This window comes from Amphiura filiformis, chromosome 10, assembly GCF_039555335.1.
Source record: "Amphiura filiformis chromosome 10, Afil_fr2py, whole genome shotgun sequence".
Taxonomy (NCBI): domain Eukaryota; kingdom Metazoa; phylum Echinodermata; class Ophiuroidea; order Amphilepidida; family Amphiuridae; genus Amphiura; species Amphiura filiformis.
Window position 1 is genome coordinate 14,509,399 of NC_092637.1, and position 24,346 is coordinate 14,533,744.

The 24,346-nt window shown below is 39.3% G+C and overlaps 1 protein-coding gene across 1 annotated transcript; it reads right to left on the reverse strand.

The window, feature by feature from the left end:
• Positions 1 to 25: 25 nt before the first annotated feature.
• On the reverse strand, positions 26 to 20,118 carry LOC140162543 (uncharacterized). Its single transcript, XM_072185794.1, has 10 exons — positions 19,950 to 20,118; positions 14,796 to 14,930; positions 12,618 to 12,699; positions 11,528 to 11,643; positions 9,902 to 10,374; positions 8,681 to 8,925; positions 6,835 to 7,195; positions 3,813 to 4,942; positions 1,287 to 2,262; positions 26 to 153 (listed from the first exon to the last, which is right to left on the reverse strand). Exons 2-10 carry the CDS (start codon positions 14,885 to 14,887, stop codon positions 44 to 46), a joined length of 3,585 nt encoding a protein of 1,194 aa, XP_072041895.1. The 5' UTR covers positions 14,888 to 14,930; positions 19,950 to 20,118; the 3' UTR covers positions 26 to 43.
• Between the last annotated feature and the right edge of the window lie 4,228 nt (positions 20,119 to 24,346).

Here is a 24,346-nt window from a genome sequence, read left to right on the forward strand (position 1 = left end):
ATTGGGATCAGCTTTCACCAGTGGAGCTTTCTTGTATGGAGTCTTACGTCCCTTCTTGGTCTTGGCTGGTGTCTTGGGGCGTTGTCGGCGGCCAATGAGGATAGTTGCTGGGGAGTCGGCATGACCAGTACTCTTCACTCCGAGACGAGCACCCTGAAAAAACAAAACAAGTGATTGACTGTTAATAGCCTGAGCATACAATACCATTTATGAATTTAAAACAATTTAACCCATCTTGAAATCCAAATATTTATTTTTGGTGAAAATAATGAAAGAATGTTGCTTCATAGTCGGGGTCCATAGTATTCAGATGAGCATTTCACACGATCAAGCTAATTTCAGTCATTTCTTAGTTCTTACATAAAATTCCATTTTACAGGATAACATATTTTTCTAATCAAACTTTATTTTTTCATATAATGTTTTGCTATCGTTCAATAGGTCTCTACAATAAAAATATTAGTAAACATCTTATTGCTCAATTAGTGTATTGACTGTCAAGTGTGCCGAGTGTGTATGTGGAAGAGACTATGCAACTTCAAGTATATTAAAAATTTCAAAACCACTACTCTGAATAATCGAATAATCTATATATTTGTATCCCTCGTTTGTTCTCAAGCAACACACAAATTATCACTGGTTTGAGATCGTAATGCGACATGAAATCCATTGATATTTTTCATTTGAATGAACAAACAGGAGATAGCTAGCAAAGTGCAACCAACAATAATCAGAAGATATGTCGTTTGCATTCCTGCCAACATTTGAAACTCATAAAAGGGGCAGCTGTCGGCACGCTGCAAAATGCCAAGTTATTCCAGAGATTCAGAAATGCATGGAAACTGAACTTTATATAATCTATAGGTCATGTAGCGTTTATTTGGTTTCTGTCAAGTTTCATGTACGATTTTGCGTGTATTGAATTCAAGAATCCACCATAGATAAAATGCCAAATCAATGCCGCCAACACACAAGGTTCTGTTACAAACATGCGGGCTACCATGAGATTGTGACGATTGTCAATGGAAACCATGTGGCAATCCTGTTTTTTCACAGAGCACCATATTTTTTCCCAAGAAAACAAAAAACGGGACATGTCCATTGTTTATTGTTCAAACACAGAAAACGGGACATATCAACGTAAAACGGGACAGTTGGCAGGTATGCACTTGTTTTAATGTAACAATTTTGAAGCTTTGCCCTGAAATAGAATGCGATCTGTACCCCTCTAGTTTTACTCATCCATTGCAAGTTTAAATTTAATAGAGCCAACATCCACCACTTACCTTTGGTGTCTTTCCTCGTAAGTTTGCAAACGCCTTTGGGTTTGCCTGGCTTCACAGTCAGACGGGCACCACCCTTCGGAGCAACAGTTGGGACAACTTCTGCCATCTGCGGTCCTCTCTTCACAATATCAGCCCATCTTGGCTTCGCAGGAGTCTTGCGAGCTGGTGTCTTCTTTGCTGGAGTCTTACGAGCTGGGGTCTTCCTTGCTGGTGTCTTACGAGCAGGCGTCTTCTTCGCAGGGGTTGCCGCTTTGGGTGTGACATCTGGGGTCTTCACTGTTACCCTCTTAGGGGTCTTTGCTGCTTTGGCTGGAGTGGCCTTCTTGGGTGTGGCCTTTTTAGGTGTTGCAGCTTTAGCAGGAGTTGCCTTCTTGGGCGTGGCAGCTTTGGCAGGAGTTGCCTTCTTGGGCGTGGCAGCTTTGGCTGGAGTTGCCTTCTTGGGCGTGGCAGCTTTGACAGGAGTTGCCTTCTTGGGCGTGGCAGCTTTAGCAGGAGTTGCCTTCTTTGGTGTGGCAGCTTTAGCAGGAGTTGCCTTCTTGGGTGTGGCAGCTTTAGCAGGTGTTGCCTTCTTGGGTGTGGCAGCTTTGGCTGGAGTTGCCTTCTTGGGTGTGGCAGCTTTGACAGGAGTTGCCTTCTTGGGCGTGGCAGCTTTAGCAGGAGTTGCCTTCTTTGGTGTGGCAGCTTTAGCAGGAGTTGCCTTCTTGGGTGTGGCAGCTTTGGCTGGAGTTGCCTTCTTGGGTGTGGCAGCTTTAGCAGGAGTTGCCTTCTTGGGTGTGGCAGCTTTAGCAGGAGTCGCCTTCTTGGGTGTCACTTTCTTCGGGGTAGGAGTCTTGGCGGGTGTTGCCTTCTTGGGAGTGACCTTTGCTGGTGTCTTCCTTGCTGGAGACTTCAATTCAGGGGTGGCCTGGGCATCTGCCCTATCTGGTGTTGCAGGTGGAGTAAGATCTGCTGACTTTGGCGACTTGAGTGCTGCACCCTGTACAAAAGTAAAGAAAAGAAAAAAAAAAAAACATTTTATTTACGGTACATTTGTTTCATGGACATAAGTAACCTACATGGTTAAACCAGAAATAGGGCAAATTATTTTTCACAAGGTACTGGCTACATTCAGGTTCAGGCCCCTAGCCAGTACTGAGGGAAAAATAGTTGCCTTATTTCCGCGATATAAACATGTAGTATTTCTTTTAAACTTAGGCTATGGGGAGGAGGTTGTGTACAGATAGGGAAAACTATCGCACGGTGAATTAGGTAGTGTCATTTGCGATTGACCAATAAAGTGGCATAATATGCTTATGAATATTTACGAGGTGTTCAGTTTTTCAGTTGGAGGTTTTTAGGATTCATTGCAAGAATCAATCTGTGGTTGCAAATTTAACATTCAATCAGCTGTACTCGGAACTTTGATACTTGCAATGTAAATAAATTGAGCACTTTCCAATGATATAGAACATTGGTCAAATATTGGCACCAAAGAGACCAGGACCCAACCAAAGATTTGGGTTAAATTTCAGTTGAAACCCACACACCCCGTATGGAAGACATGACACAGGGAGTGTGAATTTCAAATGGGGTTACCTGAATAGGCGACTTTATTTGAAATCTACACCAGGCATGAGAACATACTCCAAATGGAAAAAAAAAAAAAAAAAAAAAGAAAATTCTGAAAAAAGTTAATGCTCAAAACATTAAGAAATAAAAACACAGAAATTTGGGCAACAACAAAACAAGGAATTCCTTTTAAAAAAAGAAAAATTCTCATGCCTGCTACACTCCGTATGGGAGATTATGGTCATGTCACTTTGATAGGGGGTGTATGGATTTCAACTGGAATAGTCCATTGCTCTGTGTAACTGTAATGCTTGATAAATCTGCCATACTTCACATATATAAGGTCGAGTGTGACAAAGGTCTGCATGCGCACATTTTTAGCACATGTTTAACAAGCAGAATGCAAACAAACACGCACTTCAATCAAATTCAAGTTTGCCGGGTGTAGCGTGAAATAATACAGAGGTACACATCGTTTGCCCTCCACAATCGACATGCATATATATATATGTGACATGATTAAGGGGAATGAGTCGCATGTCGGCCCTGGTCGAAAATGAGTTTTACACATGTTTCTAAAGAGGACATTTAGAGCTTTCAGAAACTGAAAACCCCATGTTGATACAACTTTTCTTTCTGAAGTTACGCCAATTTATCAATCGCTAAAAACAACATAAAACAAAGAATTTTAACACTTTCTTTGCCAATATCTCAAAATCAATATTAGCGACATCCGACTCATTTCCCTTGATCGTGTCACATATTTGTTTTATATTGTTTTCAGCGATCAACAAATTGACATAACTTTGCAAAGAAATTCGTATCAACATGTGGTTTTCAGTTTCTGAAAGCTATAAATGTTCTCCTTAGAAACGTATGTAAAACTCATTTTCGACCAGGGTCGACATGTGACTCATTCCCCTTGATCATGTCACATATTACAATCATGGTTGATTTGGTACTCATTGGTTCACTCACCTTGCGAATCTCCTTCTTCAGTGGAGTAGGAATCTTCTTAGGGGAGCCAATGCGCTCTTTCCTTGCCATCGCTGCTGCAAATATGGCAACCTTCATCGGCGTTGCCAGCTTCTTTCCTTTCTTGGCAGACTTGGGGGTCCTCTTGGAGACCTTTCCACCGCTCACTCGTGATTTCTTGGGCGTGGGAGTCTTGAACATGTCTGGCAAACCTGTGAAGCTCACATCAGCGATTGCAGCCGAAGGCTTTGGAGTCCTCTTGGATCTCGCTGGACTCTTAGCTGGAGACTTAGCTGGTGTCTTTTTAGCTGGAGACTTAGCTGGTGTTTTTTTAGCTGGAGACTTGGCTGGTGACTTTGCAGGACTCTTGGCCGGTGTCTTGGCTTTGGGAGTGGCTGCCTTGGGGCTCTTTGCTGGACTCTTGGCTGGAGACTTTGCAGTTGTCTTGGCTGGAGATTTTGCAGGACTCTTGGCTGCTGCCTTTGCCGGACTCTTGGCTGGAGTTTTAGCCTTTGGGCTGGGTGTCTTGGCTTTGGGAGTGGCTGCCTTAGGGCTCTTTGCTGGAGATTTTGCAGGACTCTTTGCTGGAGATTTTGCAGGACTCTTGGCTGGAGACTTTGCAGGAGCCTTGGCTGGAGACTTTGCAGGACTCTTGGCTGGAGACTTTGCAGGACTCTTGGCTGCTGCCTTTGCTGGGCTCTTAGCTGGGGTCTTTGCTTTTGGAGTAGCTGCCTTGGGGCTCTTAGCTGGAGACTTCTTTGGCGACTTGGCCGGTGACTTTGCAGGTGATTTCTTTGCTGCTGGAGATTTCTTGGGAGACTTTGCAGGTGACTTCTTTGGTGTTGCTGCCTTCTTGGGAGATGGCTCCTCTGCAATGGAAGAATGAGCCAAAGAACGACGCTGCTTAATCAACCCTTTGGTCGGAGTACCCGATTCACTTGTAAATCCACTGAAAGACCTACGCTTGCCTTTTGGCGTAGTTCCAAGTCTGATCGGAGTGAGTGGAGGTAGACGTTTGTCAAAATGCTCTGGGCTGAGGTTTGGTCCAAACGACACTCGCTTTCTCTTGGCACTTGGTGCAATGTTCTCCACCGACTTGCGCTTTTGTCCCGCACTTGGAGTGACCTTCTTACCTGCAGTGAGAGAGAAAACAAAATGGTAATGGTTGGTGTAGTGCGGTTGAAACAGACTTTTTAAACTTTCATTTTATATTATTCATTTTGTAATATCCAATTCATCTTCAGATTTGTGGACACAAATTTCTCACCACAACCTCCATGATGTGTGATAAACTTGCCACAGTTGAATTGAATTTACCGTGGCAAATATTTACCAGCAAGAGATTGCATCTGAGAATCCAAGTGTGAATAGGGCTATTCTTGCCACCGATTTTGGTTTACATAAATGATGTGACATGATCTGATCCACTTGGACCAAAGTCAGAAATTCTGAAAATTGAGTTATGTGCTCAGTACCTAAACTCAGGCATAGCCAGTGCCTCCACTCAACATTGCCGTTGGTATACGGGTAATACGGCGGGCCTTGGCGAAACAAAAAAATGTGGGTCAACAATAGACAATAATTTTGAATGAACAGCATGTGCAGAAACAAAGTTCATGTTGCCCCAAACTAATCTGCCTGTTTACGTTGCTCCATTAAACAAGTTTGAAAATGTTTGTCTTCACAACCCCACTTTTTAGATTCTAGAGCGCACTGGTGAAACAAATTGGGGTCAACAATTCACAACTTCCGTTGGTACAAAATATTTCCGTCTGTACATTAACAAGTTTGTGCCCTCCCGGTTCAGAAAGGCATTAGCCAGAGGGGTGTCCTGGTGTCATTTGGACGCCCTGTTTTCAATTTGGACACCCCAAATTCTGATTTTTATAATGGAGTGAATAGGAAGTGGACACCCTGATTTTGCTGTTCAGAAAACCTGGCTATGTATGCCCTAAACCTACTGATGTTGAAATACTTGGTTGCAAAATTATTAACTTTTTCTTATTTTATGCTCCTAATTTTCCGGTATCGCAATTACAGTATTACTGACTTTGGTATGGTTGGATCAAATTGTGTCAAATACCAAATTTGCCACATGTTAGTACATTAAAAATATCAAAATATGTTCAAATAGGCCTACAATTTAATTGTGACCTACAATGTGGTGTATTAACTCCCAAACATGGAACAATGGTCTGGGAAGTCCAATGGAATCACAAATCATGTCTAGGGCTCCAACAAATACGCAAAAAACATTATTGTGGTCAGTGTTCGAAACAAGCACTCCTCTTGTCCAAAAATCACTGAGGACAACCAAGATGAGCCATGCACTTGTCCGATGAACAACCAGATATTTTGCCTACAAAATCATGATTAATAAATAAATAAAAAACATTAAATTAAACTGGACATAAATTTTTAACTTGTCATGTTTAAATGTCATTGTCTTTCAAGAAAGATCTACTGATCTACTAGCACATCGTATGCTGTTTTTTTTGTTGAATTTTTAAATTCCGGTTAACCGACAGTGCCATGTGATCGAAATCTGCATGATCAAGAATGACAATTAATTTGCAATAGCACTGGTTTTCCAGATCAAAAGACATCAAACAAGTTTTCACACCCAAAAGTATCACACATTTTTGGGACAACTTACATTTTTTCCTTATTTCGGACGCTGTTCGTGGTGCAAATTTTGAATTTTGGCCGTTAATACGGTTTTTTTACATTTGTAAGAAAATCTATAGTTATTGAAGCGAATACAAATTTACCACTTTGCGAGTTTCTTTAAGACAATTTTTTTCCCTTAATTTATTTTAATCAACCACAAATGATCCAAGCACCTGGCTCTAGGATTTTTTTTAGCTTTTGTGTTTTTTGCAGGAAATTGTTTCTTTGCATTAAAAATATAATTTAAAAGTGTATGTTTTGGCCTCCCTAATTATTCATACATTTGTTGTAGTGTAACCCTTAGCATACATGTATGGGGCAGGGAACAAAACTTAATTTCTGATCACAATCTTACCGGCAGGTGATTTGGCCTTTGAAGCTGGAGATTTTCCCTTGGGGGACTTTGGTCTGGCTGGTGAGACCGCCTTTGCTGGTGATTTGGCCTTTGGAGAAGCAGCTTTCTTGGCTGGGGACTTTGCCTTTGGAGAAGCAGCTTTTTTGGCTGGGGACTTTGCCTTCGGGGAAGCAGCCTTCTTAGCTGGAGATTTTCCCTTCGGTGAGGCAGCCTTCTTGGCTGGGGACTTTGCTGTTGTTGGTGTGGTTGGCGCAACATTTTCTTCTTCCTCTCTTACTGGTGCCGAGCGACGCTTGAGCTTGCTAATCGACTTCTTTAGAGGGGTATTGGAAGGCACACGAGGGCTGCCAAATGGTGTTCTCTGTAAAGTATCATCAAATGAGAAGGTTTATCATTATCAAATGTGCACTGTGCATATCAAATAATTTCCAGATTTATATCTTGGAACAAAACAGGGTGAACAAGATAAGATGGGACACCAGGGACATGATGGAATACGGAAAAAGGATAAATTTTAGAATGCAGGAGGAATACCAAAGCACCAGTTAGGAGGGTCATGGATTGGGAACATATTGATGCGCATCATGAACAACACACTATTTGGCATTGGGATGCCTAAAAGTAAAATCTATTTATAGTTATCAGTAGAGTTTGCTACATTCAGTGCAACATTCGATAGCTTGACAAGAAGATCTGGAGGAGCTCTGTATTTTTTGTCACTATCAACCCATGTTGCACAAGATAGCAAATCAGTACAGGGAAGAAATGCATTGTGGGAGTGTAAGATGATCTTCCCACTCGCCCCTGGTCGACAACCATGCTTACCGACAGCATTGTGTGGGACTATAGCTAAAATAATAATTTCTCGATCATGAGAGTATGAATGTACTGCGTGCACTGCGTAATGTCGCAAGTTTAGTGGAATGACACGATAGCGCGATCGATTGTGCACGCACAGGAAATGCAACGCGACCCAAAGCGTGTATGGTAGGCATTGTGCGCCGACGCAATGTCATTGGGTGCCTATTGAGCTCTCATGATCGAGAAACTATTATTTTAGCTATAGAACCAGTTTTGAGACAACTAGTCAATAAACTTACTATACCAGGCTTTGATTTACTTTGAAAAATGTGCCTAGCAATTTTTTAGCGAAAACCTTATTTAGGCGATGTTCTTATAATATTAGCATATGTTTACATTGTAAAAAATTGCTATACAAGCTGAAATTTTGTGTAGCAGGTTGTCCAAAATGGGGGAGCATTTTGCTCACGACACAAGTTAAATCGAACCCTGCGGTAGACTATCATACTTGGCAGTGGGGTTTGACCCCCACCCTTTTTATTGAGGCACCCTTTATATTGAAAATTCCTGACCCCCATGCTTTTTGCTGAGGCACCCTTTATACTGAAAATTCCTGACCCCCACCACTTTTTACATTTCCCCCCTATTTGTATACATTGATGAAGTCACAGGCAGTTTGGTTCGAAGTAAATCAAGTACACCGAATTCTGCACCTATCATCACACGATAGCCTAGTGGACAATGGTGGATGTAAACATGCATCAAATGGAAATTTATCTTGCGATATGGTTTGCTGGCAGTGATTTGGCACTTATTCTTGTGGTTTGGCACTTATTCTAGGATGATTTTATCATTCAATGAAAATATATTGTAAGCTGGCACTCCCACCCTTTATATCAATCTACCCTTTTTACCAACAAAGTTTTAAGGATTTTCCAAATTTCCAAGTGGCACCCTTTAAAAAGGGTGCCCTGCCAACAGTGCTATTCAATTTGTTCCTGCCATAGGTGGTGTAAATAATGACATCTTAAATTCCTAAACATACCTTTGTCGCACTGCTCAACCTCTTCACCACTGATCCACTCAGCCTCTTTGGAGTCTTTTCCTTGGGTGTCACCGCCTTCTTGGGGCTCACCTCTGGTGCGGCCGGACTGCTTGCTGCCCTCTTGACTGGGGTCTTCTTCTGAGCTGGGGATTTCTTGGCAGCAGGAGACTTCTTGGCAGCAGGAGACTTCTTAGCTGCAGGAGACTTCTTAGTTGCAGGAGATTTCTTGGCAGCTGGGGTTGCAGCTGTTTTCAAATAAAAATTTGAAAAAACATGGACTTAATGCAGACCTGGTTATTCGTACACAACAAAGATGTAACTTACAACTATTACTCCCCTGAAAGAGGTCATAGTGGGCAGCTTTAAAAGCATGTGACAATCAATTTTGCATATGCGACACCATCTGGTCCATGGACACCAAAGGAGGCAAATTTGAAATTGATAAGTAAAAAAACTAAGATAGTAATAAAATACATAAAATACAAAACTTCATAACCATCTAAGCAAGTATGCTAGACCTCAGTATAAGATAGCCTAATGTTTGTATTTATTATTAGGTAAATGATTGTATAGCAAGTCAATTTTCAAAAATGCTTTCCTCAGCAGCCTCCATGGACCAGATTGTGTGATACACTTAGCCAATAAAATATTCATAATTAAATTGATGTCTGCATAAATAGCCACAAAACTTTTATGATTGGATTCTAAGGGTATGCTTACAAGTTACAATATCCAAAGAAGTTCTTTGGCAAATGTAGAATGTGCGCTGCATACAAAGTGTACACAGAAGTAGGGCTCTAATTCGCTAATCACCAGTGTTCGAATTAAGGAAAAATAGATTACAATTTCTGGTTGTCCGTCTAAGTTTTTGGTTGTCCGTATGTACAAAGGTCCATTTTGGCTACAGATTTATGGTTGTCCGGTGGACAACCGAATCAGTAATTTTGGTTGTCCGGTGACTTTTTTAGTTGTCCCGGGCAACCGGACAACCAAAATTTCGAACCCTGCTAATCACGTCATGAAGTATTCGCAGATTCAAAAACAATCCTGCTAAAATGATTGTCAGAATCTCACTTGCAACGCACAAACAATTTAGATTTTGCACTTAAATCAATGCATTGCACTGGGCAAGGTTGTGTGGGTCAACTTTTGTGAACCGGGACAGAACAATTAAACAATACAAGCCCTAAACAATGGGATTTAAGCATAGCTCTTATTTACCTTTAGGTGATGGTGTTGCAACCTTTGGTGAAGTAGCCTTCTTGGGTGTTGCTGCCTTCTTTGCGGGTGTGGTTGCCTTCTTTGCAGGCGTGGCTGCCTTCTTCGCAGGTGTGGGAACCTTTGCAGGTGTGGCTGCCTTCTTTGCAGGCGTAGCTTTCTTGGTAGGGGTGGCTGCCTTCTTTGCAGGTGTGGCTTTCTTTGCAGGTGTGGCTTTCTTGGCAGGTGTAGGTGCTTTGGGTGAAGCAGCTGCTGCTTTTGGCGAGGGTGCTTTGTTGGGTGTGGCCTTCTTAGCCGATTTGGTAGTTTCGACTTTGGCACCTTTTGCAGGTGTCTTTTTAGGAGATTTAGGCGCATCCCCTCGCGCATCTTTCTGTGGCGTTTTCCCACCTTTATTAGTCTTTGTAGGTGTTGTTGATGTGACCTCTGGAATCTGCACCTGTGAACGGTGAGCAGAGCCTGGAGGAAACTCCCACCTTGAGGAAAAAAGCAGGATCAGAAACTACATTAAAACAGCTTGCTGAGCTTCTTCCAAGGAATGTCATCTGGACTTAAGGGGAATTTTACTTTCCTTCTTCACAAACACATTAAAATATTGGTAAATGTAGCTAATGTTGTGGGAATTTTTTCTAGGCATGTGTGCCTCTCCTGTGTGGGTATTACAGAATTAGCAGAATACAGACTCCCTGTCTATTCGCTGTTGTACTTGTAGTGCACGTTAGTAACCATTGGTTACTGCTCCAAGCCTGGGCTCATACACCTGTTCAGAATTTTGACAGGCCATAGGCTTTAATCATTTCAATCAGTGGTTTGTAACAAAGAAAGGGTGATCCAGTTGACTTGACCTAGCAACGGTCATATTCTAATGTGCACTACGACAGCGAATTACTGCAATGTATGATGGGCTGTCAGCTAATGAGCCAAGGAGTAAATTAAGGTCCTAAAAAAAATTGGCCAAAAATGCAAACTATTGGGTCCAAAACAAGTCAACAATGGTTGATAACAAAAGCTGGAACCCTTTTAAAATAATTTATATTCTAAAAGTACACACCATATTTTTAACAGACTGTGTATAATAATTTGAGACCGAATTAAAAACTAGTTTGCTTATAAATGACGTCCCGTCAACCAGACCGAAAATGCGGTATTGCGCAGGACAGCAACCAATCACGCCATGCCTTTGCGGTGACGTCAGGACTAGTCTTTAATTCTGTCTTTGATTAAAGTACCTTCTAATGCGGTAGACTATTCTCATAATTTGTTCCTGCCGTAGATGGAGTGAATAACATCACATAAATGACGTAAGCAAGAGCAAGAATGGTATCACATGATTACCTGCCATTACCATCCTTGACCCCATTTTCATTTATTTGATGTCAATGTCCACCCCATTAAAGGCAAGAATGTTCCGATTAATATAAAAATGGTCTAGAGACCTTTCAGCTCATTTGCATATCGTGGAACATCTAGGTATACAATGCAAGTGTTCCAGTTGCATTAGTACGGTAGCCAATTGTGCTCTGCAACAACATGGGTATGTTCGACGATGACCAAAGATTACTTAAAAGACTTGGCTCCCAATTTTTCTTCTTTTACAAAGATGGCGGAGAGTCAAGATTCTTTGCTCACCTGAACGATCTGTCTATTATTGTGAAGGTATCCATATGTCGTACTTGGATTACGTCAGCAACAGGCTTTTCATTCAACAGGGTGGGATTTACCTGACTGAGGTTTGTGAGGAACACCTACAATTGCAGGATGGGAATAAGAAAATAAAGGATTCAATTTAAGGGTTAGTTAGTATTTCTTGAAAACTAGGGTATATTTTTTATGGACAAAATTGCCTGGCATCTATAATAACAAAGGTCTGGGTATTCTTTCTCACGGATGCCTGGAACTAATTCTGACAGTACAGACAGACTTTCCATGTCTTTCTGACAACGTCGTCAGGCCCAGGCTGCATGATGTAGGCTAAGATAGTGGATACTCAGATGGGCTGTGTACCTGCCTGTCCGTAATGCGGCCCATACACAATCAATGTGATTGATCATATCAAAGACCCCGGAGATAAGAGTGGATACAAAATATACCATTGTGCACTGTACACACAAACATAATAGCGATTTTATTGCCCAACCGTCAATAAAATCAAACTAGATTAGATCTCTTCAATAATATTGAAGAGAAATATTATTTTGTATCCAGTCCTGTACCTAAGGGTCCCTAAATACTGATCAATCAAATCGATTGTGTATGGGCTGCATAATGAGGCCCATACACCTTGATCTTATTGATCAACATCAAAGACCCTAGATACAAATCTACCACTGAACACACACATTTTGTATCCACTCCTGCATCTACATGTAGGGTCCCCAATATTGATCAATATTTTGATTGTGTATGGGCTGCATAAGGTACCCGGGTGTCAATTTCTGGTATGGGTTACCCGAAAGGTCAATAGGTCTTACAACTTTAAAAGTCTTGCCAAGTTTGTGTGAAAAGTTCAATGTCAATGAGTTGGTAAACTTGGTGCCTAGCTACAAAAATCTGGAAATTACGCACTCCACAGCAAAGTAATTTAATCCCGGTGATACTGTTACCCCGGGCACAAAATTAACTGAAAATTACATTGATGCAAACCATACCAAAAGTTGATGGCCCTCCAAGAAATCCAGGAGGCTCCTACTAATATCTTGACGCCTACTTTAGTACTTACATCATTATTTGGCTTGACGTTTATCCTACAGTGCTCCTTGGATACGTTTGGCAGCTGAATTCGGATGTCACAATCATTGGTTCTGTAACAACAAAAATAACACTGGTCAATATTATTGAAATCAAATGTTTTCGGGAATGGTCCTACTGCTCCTTCAGCAGTCTACCGCTTTGGCGCTGTTTACAGCGTAATACACGAAGTGGAATTCCGATTGGCTAATTGAATCACGTAATAATCACATTAGCACCTCATTTGCTCATTTGGCTGAACAAGCTACATTAGAGCATCACATGACCTAAAGTTATTTTTTTTAAACTTCCGTGGTCCGAGCTGTGCGCCAAGCGTCTACGAGCGTACACACAGAAAAAATAAGCAATCACGCTGATTGGCTGATCAACGCACTTGACAACAAGTCGATTGACCCATTGGTTGTCTGTTTGGCGCGTAGTAGGCGACCTTGTCACTTTTACGCGATCGCAATTCACCAGCGCGTACCCCGACCACGGAAGTTTAAAAAAACCAACTTTAGTTTTTACGAAGCACCTGGCCAAAAACTATAATTATTGTTACGCTAAAAGCTCTTGTAGTACAGGGTGTATCAAAATGTTTGGTACCCATCAGATGTGGTGTTTATTGGCAAGCTTGCTTCTTCAATATGCGACATTGGATTCTCTTGGAATGCTAAGGATTTATAGTTTTATGACCTATAGAATAACAGTCATCCATGAATAAGGTAGCTCCTGGGTTGCGTTTTGTTGTGGTAATCTTGTCCATAATCACTGTAAACGGATGGGTACCAATCATTTTGATACACCCTGTATAATCACAATTTAAGTTTTTCAAAACAAAACATGAATCTGTAGCATACATCCTTTTCACTGGAAGAAAGCAAGCGTTTTATTCACTGGAAGAAAACAAGCGTTTTATAAACATTTAATATTTCATGATCACTATTCACTAAACATGTATAAATCAATTCCAAAAGTTTTGTACTTTATACACTGGTCTTCAACAATATTTTGTAACCTAAACAAATACAGACACTTTAACATTTAAGGTGGCTGTGTACTCTCGAACATGCATGTAGTAAAAGTGCAATAACTTTGTAATTATTCGCAAGACATATAAAAGTATACATTTTTATGACGGCAAGACATCAATATATCTTAATATAAATACAGATTTGGGGTAAAAACAACAATTATGAAAAAAAAAAAAAAAAAGTGAGTTTTTGGCAATATTTATTAGGTACATCATTTAACAAAAAACACTCTTTCCAAAATATTTTATTTTGTTTTTAGCTCAATCTTGAGGCTCCATTCCAAAACGGTTTTTTTTTTTTTTTGATATTGGCCTTATTTTTTGAAATATTGACCATATAAGGCATCAAATTGAACTTTTAAAATTCACAAACGCCTATTTGCACAAAATGATGCCTAAAATCGGAAATAGACCAAAATATAAAAAATGAGAAAACCGTTTCTTGAGTCGATCATGCTTTTTACGATGATCATATTTGCTTACCTATAGATGCTGTATTTATTGAGTTATCGTGTACCTAAATCGTCATTTTACCGAGAAAATGAACATTGAAATAATGGCCGTTAAAGTTTAAAGTGGTCACATTTTGCACTTTCATCGAATCTACGCAGGAGAATGCGGCAGTTTTCGTTTTCTACCTTATATTATGTGAACATCGGGTAAATCCACAGCCCGTTGAGAAGTTTAAGCGAAATCCATTCATAACTTGATATTCAAATCGAGGAAAAGAACTTGAAAAACCCACATTTTATCAGCTAAAACGGAGCCATTTGACCACTTGAAATTAGTGTTTCCAAAGGATGCGCCACGCATGCAGATAAGCGTCGCGTATGCGTGAGCGTATCTGTGCGTTAACAAATTGCGCGATACGTGGCGCGATGCGTTGTTGTGCTAAGCGTGTCACCCCGCTGATACAACAAAGATTTTCTCTCTTCTAAAATTGCAAACACGAATGAAATAGTGAAATAAAATCCATAAAATAGCGCAGTTGGAGTTTATAAATCTGGATTTTCTTTCCTTGTATTTATAAAAAACATAACAAAGTAACAAATATCAAAAAAGCTCAATTTTGTGAAAGAAACAACGTCTTGAGTACACAGCCGCGTTAAATTACAATCTATTAGTAGGCCTACTTACCTTCCAAACAGACACTGGGTTGCTGTCATGGGAAAGTGTGCCCCATCTGCTCCATTCCGTCTTATCACAACTATTTTTCCGAACAGAGGCATCGTGGTACCATTGATTCACTTGGGTTGGACACTTATGCAATTTCTGTAGCAAACAAAATTATATTCAAATCAAAGCACAATTAGTCCAATGAGACATTGCAATCAAGGCATTAGCCAGAGGGCTAACACCCTGTTTTTAATTTGGACACCCTAAAATTCTGATTTTTATAATGGAGTGAAATAGGAAGTGGACACCCTGATTTTGTACATTGTACAATAAGATACCATTTTGGACACAAATGCTAATGCTTTGGTTGCAATAAGGGCGGTTGTTGACAGGGCTGTTGTATGCATTGCAGGGGTGCTATTTGTTTGTTCATACACGCTATGTAACAGCGCGCGTGATTAGAATTTGTTCGAAAAGTTCTAACTTTAGTACGAACAACCGATAGCTTGTGATACGAAAGTTAGAACGTGGAACCGAAGGATCTCGTAATATGTCACATACTTGTTTACGCAACAGCCCTCGAATTAACCCACGGCAGTACGGCACCGACGGCATATTGCCGTGGGTGCCCACCCCCATTGCCGCAATGCCCTCAAAATATGTCCTTTACCGACGGCAGTCACTTGCCGTGCCCCTAAATGAAGTTGCCGTGGGTGCCCTAGCCGGCTAGCCTTGCCCCTTCATTATAAAATAATTAACAAGTACTGGTTAAAACCCCGAAAAATTGTGGAAAATTAAATCGAAAATCTTGAACACGATCGCTATTTTGAGCATCGTAACCCAGCTATCAATCATAGTTTGTTATCAATTAATATTCATTACCCCTACGTAAGCTTACATATCCAGCCAATCACATCGGCTTTAAATACATTATTATTTATAATCTGGTTGCTAGAAATCTGACTTAATTTTCCCGATTGGTCAGAGAAATACCTTCAACGTACTATTAAAGCTTCCTGTGTCGTGAACAAAATCCGAGCGCTGGGCAAATCAATATTGATCTCTCGATTAGCAAACATTGACTTCCCATTGCAAACCGATGGCGATCCCCCTTCCGGTATCGTCTTATCTTGTACATGTGAGCCCATCTCTAGATGTTTTGCACGAAATAGTTTTTATCCCGGCGAATTTGATCAATATTATTACCAAAGTTACAGCTGTTTCATTGCTGTTTCGAGTCAGTTTTGCAGCTCAGAACTAGGGATCGCAAATTTAAGTAAATTAAACTGTTGATTTTTGATTGCTTTGTAAATTTAAGCAGGTTTTTTGAGCAAGCAGGTTAGTTTTAGTGTAAAGTCGAGAGTCAAATTCAGCTGACAGCAGCAATGCATCTATTCGCTTTTGAAAAATTGCCTTGGTGCCCTTCTCAAATTTTCAACAGTTGCCTTGATGCCCTTTTGAAATATTACAAATTGCCGTGCTGCCTTGCCTTTTCAGTGAAAATCCAAGGCAATTATCAACATGCCCTAAAAAAGTTGCCGTGCCCCTTCAGATCCTTAATTCGAGGGCTGTTACGCAATGTACAATGATGTACGCAGTTGCCATGCAGGGCACAATGTCATGCATATCATATGTATACAAACTTCTTCCTGAAGTTTCTTATTGTCTCAAAAACATGAGGATATTGTTCTTTAGGCTAATGAAAGTTGATCCCCAGTTTCCCGTTACATAGTTTTTCATGACTGGGTAGGTGACTGTTTCATTATTCATTATTCATTATTTTCAAACTTTCATTATCGGTGCAAAGTTAATTACGGAATGCTATGTTTTGAGGCCCAAATAAAATAATAAAGTATAGTTAGTAATGACCATGCTTCACTTCAAAACAAATTTTAATTAAGCACATCTTCTTTGGAATCTTCAATTTAATGTCAGAAACGTACTATTACGTTGACTTTCGTATTCGGCGTGGAGGACGATTTCGACCTCCTCGTTTGTTTACAAACAGAGAGGTAGACAAAGGGGCCTGTCAAACCTGTTCCGCTTGTCCAAATACTCAAGTATCAAAAGGATGGTCCACAATAGAGACTAAATCAGTGATTCACGCAACATGAATAGGGGATTAAAAAACTGTGAAGTAGCACCATGTGCTTCTATTGTCCAATTTGCCATCAAGATTTCGAATGAAAACAGTTCAGACCCAGTACACGATAATGTCAGAAATTAATAATTTGTTCTGGGTCTGATTATTCGGACTAAATTTAACCTATAGGTTGTGCAACATATGAAAGCACCGGAAGTCCATGATAGTCTTTGGAGAACCACTTTTCCATATAAATACACTGTGTCTGTGTGTTCTATTGCACACTACTTCTTACAAACCAAACTTACTCTCCACTAGCACATCTTTGGAAGCAATATTTATACGGAAATTAGTTTGTCTACTTGCACAAACTGGAGGTTGCTGGTAAAAATCATCACAGGGTGCACGTGTTAATAATAAAACAACCATGCAAGAAATTGACAAATAAATCATTTTATTTATAAGTTTATTTTATTAAATACATAAATATTTGTAAGAAAAGCAGAATAAATTTGACTTCAAATTTTGTTTATTTTATTTATTTTGATGTTGTCTATATATAGCGCGCGACGTAGTGCACGGTAGAAATGCTTTCATATTTGTTCATACGCTGGTTCCCGAACTTGGCTGCCTCTCTTTGTGTTCGGTCTATCCATTTAGTGGTAGGAGAAACTTAGATGCAGGGAATTCCTAGTCTCCAGTAAATGCGCCCTACGATAACGCCATTTTACCACGTAGTTTAACCCAGCGTTTGCAAAGACTATTCGGGCCGGTCAGGGTCGGCGTAAAAGTGCTTAAAATACGTGTCGGACGTGAAAGATGACATTAAAACTATCCTTTTTTTCTTTAATTCTTGAAAAATGTGAAATAATGGAAAATAATGAAATATTTGATCGGCATTTTTTCTGACCGAGTCGGGTAACGGAAACTGGGAGTCAACTTTCATTAGCCTTACATAATAAGTGACACACTGTCCTATACTCCTTAGGCCTATGTAATGAAATTATTAGTTTCCCTCATCACCTTTTCAATTTGACCAAAACTTTCATTATTTTCATAAAAATGTAAATTATCTGAAAATTGAGATGGAAATAATCAAAACTGAAACTCTCACCTGTCTTACATCCCCTGCTGATCATAATCATAAATCAGCCGTTTTTCTTAGTTGTAGGATTAAAGGATTACCTTATCATGTTTCTAGTGATTACAAAAATTGCATTTTTATGCATTTTAATGAAAACAAATTCAAATCTTTTCTCAATCTGTTGCAAAATGTCTGTAATGATGATCTAAGCATTCTTGTTTTGAGATGGTCTTTCATCAACAATATCTGGCCACGCGTTTTGAACTTGACACCCAAAAATGGTGCTTTTGTTTTGTTACGCTTTTCCAAATCGAGACTCGTTCAAATTGTTATCTCTGCTTAAAACAAAAGGTAGGCCTACTGTAGTATGTTTGCTGTCATTTTGTAGCTAAATGAGTGCCCCAACAGACCTCCAAAGGAGAATTGTTTATCAGCTAAGATAGTGGCGTTATAGTTCTTTGAGTTCAGAATGGCCGAGGTGGTTGTGCAAAGTCTATGGGAAATAAAGATTTTGTGTGTGCGCGTTGAATCAACTGATCATATCTTTGCATCCATATGGGCTACAAACATGGTTAAGAGATCTTTTGAAAGATTATTAATTCTGCTAATTGTTTTTAATCATTTTGAACTCTTTATGATTGGATTAGTCTATAAAATGCAAACTTTTACGTACAAAACTACCCGTTTTCATTAAAACACTGACACTGTAGTACAAGCAATGCGGATGTCTTCAAAATCTAAAAGTTGCTGTAAATTTTTTATTACTTATCCTATACATTTTCTGAGAGGAAATTTGATGAGGAATCTAAATATGGACTTACTTTTTCTGTATGGGTTAGGGATTAAATGTTTCAATTCAAAATATGTTGAATTGTAAAAAAAATTTGAACATATTTTGGGACACCCTGTATTTATACGCTGTGATTTTTTTTCTTCCAAAGTCAGTAGGCTCCCCCTACCCTCTAACCAAATCAACTTTTGACATAAAACTAGTACAATCTACAATGTATAAGAGCCCCAAAATCCCAACACTTTCACGGAGCACAAGCGCTTGTTGATGTACGCTCGTTTTGACGGTGATTTACGCTCTTGTATCAAGCATTTCACAGGGTCTGAAATTCTGCTAGAATCCATTCTCGCAGATTCTCGTCAACAAAATTGCAAGAAATGGATTCTTGTAAATATTTCAGTTTATCATACAACTTATGGTTATAATGGCGAGAATCCATGGATTCTTGCAAAATTGCCAGTGGGAGAATCCAAAAGGATTCTCCCACATAGTTGCGAATTTCCGACACTTGATTTCAAGTGTGTATGATACTACTTTACTGCATGCATTCACTTGGTCGGACATCCGGAACGTCATTGTCCCTTTCGCACAAGCGCGTGCATAGCAACCAGCTCGAGAAAGGGGAACTGCACATGCGCACACTGGTTTTGAAACTATTTCAACCTTTGTGATGTCATTCCGACCAAGAAAATGCATGACGCAATTCTGCATTTATTCAAGATGGCAAATTTCTTGAAAACACAATGTATTTTTCTTACTTTTAAAAGTCCTCTCATTTCACAAATTCTTCACCACTTTACACCACATCTTTTTATGTAGTGTATGGAAGTGATGCTGATTTGAATAGCCAATTTCACTTGTTTTCAAAGTTGTTTTAACCTTGCATCTTGTTTTTTACCGAACGAAGCCCTGCCCTCTTACATGCTTTGGTTCCAATAGAACCAAGTGTTTTGACATGTTTGATGTAAATGCAACATGCCAATTCTGAAATTACTACCGTTTAAGTCTTGATTCTGATCCTAACTTCACGAAAAACAATTATGTATTTACCATTTACACTATAAAAAAATATAATCCGACATTGTCAATGTGAGTACGTCAACATAAATAAAGACTTGCGAGTGATAAACATGAACGGACATGTCGCATTTTAAATTACGTTTTTTGTATTTACAAGTTTTCAATGAAAATTCACATTAAAACTCGTTTTAAGCTTACCTTAATTATCTTATGGGATATTTTAATATTTTGTGGGCACGTTGGTACCAATATCGTCAACTTAAACGTATAAATACAGTAAAAATCTTAGCGAAATTTGTACTACGCGCGGGTAGTTTACATTCGCTGTCCGTTCCCAACCGCGTAATGAGAGGTCACAGTGCGCCCGTTGTAAACCTCTTTGTCCTGGCGAAGAAAGTAGTTCCACACAGAAATAAGGACATTATCACGATAGAAACCACATTTTGTAAAAATCATGGCTTATTTAAGAATTGTGCTTTATTTCTCAGCTAAAACCACAGAAAATATCAGTTCAGGTCAAAAATTGAAATATAAATATGACGATTGCGTAGTAATACTAAATTGACCTTTGACACACAGCTCCAGGTCGTTTGAATTTCAGCGGTTCCCTGTTTTGATTGGCCGTGGCCTATGCGTCTCCATATAAGGAGTTTGTATTTCCAAATATAGATGTGTAGCCTTTTAAATTGATTGTTACCTTTTCAATAAATTGTAAAGTTTTATTGTAATGTAAAATGATTCTGGTTCAATGATTATTATGCACTCGGACTCAGAGGATGTACCAATTTATGCCAGGACAGCAATGTGTAATTGTTTTGTTCGAAATCATTAGGCCAAATAAAAAAATAAACATGTTTCACGTCCCCTCCCGCTTCCTTTTTTGAGGTTTCTTCAATTTTATTTTTATTTTTTGAAATTCAGTTAGGCCTATAACTGTTCAAAAAACATGTCTAGGAAGTAGAGATGCTTTCTATAGCCTTGATAATATACAAGAACCACTTTTATAAGGTTTTGTGATAGTTACAGGTGGCCTATCTCTCAGAACAACAAATAAAAAGAGGCCTCCTCCTTTTTCCAGGCATTATTGTAGGCCTACACGCTAAAACAGCTCTAATTATGGGTATTTAGGCCTACACCGATTTTTTGATAAAAAATAAAAAGCCCCCTCTTCCTCCTTTTTTTCAAAAATCCGGACCTGAAACATGTTTTTTATTTTACCTGGCCTTATAATATTAGTCCCCGGGCGAAAAACAAAACAGAAGTCAGAAAAGTTCGGGAACAAAGTTTGTCGCGAAAATATTTATAAGATATTAATGTTTTGGTACTCGTCCAGAGGATTTTTCATGAATTGATGATTCTTTTTCAATGTAAAATTAGCATTGTTATGCCAAAAAAAAGGGTTGTCTCAAAGCTCACGCCCGCATTTGTAAAATCGCGAGATTTGAAAGAAAAAAAAGAAATGCGGAATTTTTTTTTTTTTTAATTTTTTCTCAAAATACCATAAAAAAAGTCAGGAATAAAAAAAATCGCATTTCCCATTTTTTTTGGCCTTAGTAGTTTTCGGTCTTTTCCAACAGTAGCTATAACAGTGCTCGAGGAAAATCACCCGTTTTGAGTTGCCTACACCGAATGACCTTTTTCGGAAAATTTTTACACCGATAGACCCATAGTTTCGTACGCTGGTGGGTACAGGTACGTCAGGTACGAGTACTTCCCCCGGGCATGTTTAATGAAATAGGCCTAGAGGAAAACAATTATTTGGTGTTTTTTAAATTTGAGATTCTGCGGGATAAATGGAACGCTCAACACAATGACCATACAGGTATGTTCCCCGGGAAAGCCCCCCTTCATCAGCTTGCCCAGGCTCCTTCCCCCTCCCCCCGGCTCATAATTAGGCCTATTGCACAGCCTCTTATGTCACATGATCGAAAAATATATTTTACAATTAATCAACTTTTTGACCCCTCCCCCTCACGCGAGGATTTTCGTTTAGGCCAATGGAACTCGATTATTAGTTTCCGATTGAATGTTAAAAAAAGGACGAGGTCGCTATTTCATTATTCATTATTCGGTCTCTTTTCATTATCCATTATGTCAACAAAATCAATGAATTTATGAACAGCTTTCTCCAAATTTAGGTACCCAACCAGTACCAAAGTATATTGTTGATGAAAGACCATTTCAAATCAGGTATTAATGCTTAGATCATCATTACAGACATTTTGCAACAGATTGAGTAACAAAAATTTGAATTTGTTTTTATGAAAATAAAATTTGCAATTTTTGTAATCACTAGAAGCATGATGAGGTAATCCGTAAATTTCCATTATTTACCCCATCCTCTACCCCTACAACTAAGAAAAACTGCTGATTATGATCAGCAGGGGATGTCAGACATTTTGAGAGTTTCAATTTTGATTATTTCCATCTCAATTTTCAGATAATTGACTTTTTTATAAAAATAATGAAAGTTTTGGTCAAATTGAAAAGGTGATGCGGGCGGTCAATAGGAAACTAACAATCGAGTTCCATTGGCCTTATAGGACGTCATCTAACTTTTGTTAACTTTGTTCCCTTATCCAATTGAATACCTGAGTGGAAGAAGGGCCCAACTCCATTTTTTTACAAAAATGAGTTAGACCCAGCATTTTATTACCAGCAGACTGTTCTTCCTCCTTGTGTGTGAAAGATGAGCCAAAATCCACTCTCTAAATAGTCTTCCACGTACACTTAGGCCTAATCATGGTTTTCATGGAAGAAAGGCCCGACTCCTTCTTCCACAAATATTGGGTTAAAGTGAAATTTTGTTCATCCATGAAAACTGCTTTTCACTACAATAAACTTTCTTGCTAACATATCACAATCATGTGCAACTAAAGGATAATTATCAAATTTTTGTAGCTATTTATAACACATCTGCTAGCTTACGGAACTGCCAGTTTTGTATAAGGCCAAGTAAAAAATAAAACATGTTTCACGTCCAGGTTTTCGAAAAAAAAAGGAGGAAGAGGGGGCTTTTTATTTTCTATTTTTTATCGCAAAATTGGTGTAAATACCCATACTTAGAGCTGTTGCCTGGAAAAAGAAGGAGGCCCTTTTTTATTTGTTGTTCTGAGAGTTACACCCCCTCCAATGAACACAAGACCTTCCTAAAATGTGTCTTGTATCTTAACAAGGCTATAGAAACGCTATGAAAAGTTTATAACTGAATTTCAAAAAATAAAAATATATTTGAGGAAACCTCAAAAAAGGAAGCGGGAGGGGACGTGAAACATGTTAATTTTTTTATTTTGTCTAATAAGACATCGTATATAATTTCGAATGTATGAGAGCTTATGAGCTGTATATTCATGTGTTGAACATGTTGAAGGTCCCCTGAAGATGACAACATTCTGTCTATAAAACTTTTCCAAATATTGAGTTTTTCTTATTATCTCAAAAACAGTTTTGATGGAGTTGGGCATGGGCCCTTCTTCCACTAAGGTATTCAATTAGTTATCATCAGGGCCGGATTTACCTTTCTGTGGGCCCTGGGCCAGGCCAAAATTTGGAGGCCCCAACTCACCGTGATGAAGGCATGTGCACTTAAGTTTTGGTATAGATCGACGGTATATCGGCGGGAGCATTACAATTTGAAGAAAGAGATGAACGAAGAGCTAGCTATGTTTTTCCAATTTCAGACTATTTTAGCCCCAAATGAAGGTGAATTTGGGTATATAACTGGCACGCGCAAAGCGAGCAAAATTTTGCAATTTTACCTTATTTAGGCCTATCTAAAAAGGAATATGCACAGACAATCAAAATGTGGGGGCCTGAGCCCCGTATATCCGGCCCTGGTTCATACCGTATCACGCGTTGTGATAAATGAGTTTTCCTGTGAATTTCTAGCTTAAAATGAAAAAGTTTCATGTTTTTGGATCTCGCCTCCTCAGTCTCGGTAGTCAGAGTTTTTATGATTAATTTACAGATAAATACATAATAGGGAGCAAGGAACAAGTTTTTTCGGTACCTTAAAGTCTAAGGGGTTTGAAAAAGGCTATTGGGCCGCGTGCGTGAAGCGCACACAATTTCGCAATCATTTTACACTATTCGGAATAGACCCTCCCTCGGGTCCGTGGAGAACGACTGGTAATGTAGATTACATAGCATTAAAAATCAACCCAATGCATTTTTTTTCATAAGGCATTACGTAATTATTTATTGTTACATTATCCAGAGATGGAACCGAACCGAGACTGGGGCCAGGGCTTTCGCGTTCACTTATAATACGAGTATATTTCTATATTGCTGCATGGTTGACTGTGGTGGGTGTAATTAGTGGCGTCGATTTGTGGATGAAGAGGAATGGGTTTTTGGCATTGAAGAAAATAAGGGGGGAGTTGGCATTTTTTTTTCATAAGGCATTACGTAATTATTTATTGTTACATTATCCAGAGATGGAACCGAACCGAGACTGGGGGCCAGTCTATATTCGGAACCAAATTACCAAAACACGGCATGTTTCATACCAAAAGACAAATGTACGAGTAGAGGGCAATTATTGCTTTACTTTCATCTGTTATGATGTTTATTAGGGGCGGGACACTGCAAAAAAA

Coding starts and splice junctions, on each gene's coding strand:
- LOC140162543 (XM_072185794.1), bottom strand. CDS start 14,887: ATGCCTCTGTTCGGAAAAATAGTTGTGATAAGACGGAATGGAGCAGAT. Junction 2,263..3,812: donor TGAAGAAGGAGATTCGCAAG/GTGAGTGAACCA, acceptor ACTTTTGTACAG/GGTGCAGCACTCAAGTCGCC. Junction 154..1,286: donor TACGAGGAAAGACACCAAAG/GTAAGTGGTGGA, acceptor TTGTTTTTTCAG/GGTGCTCGTCTCGGAGTGAA.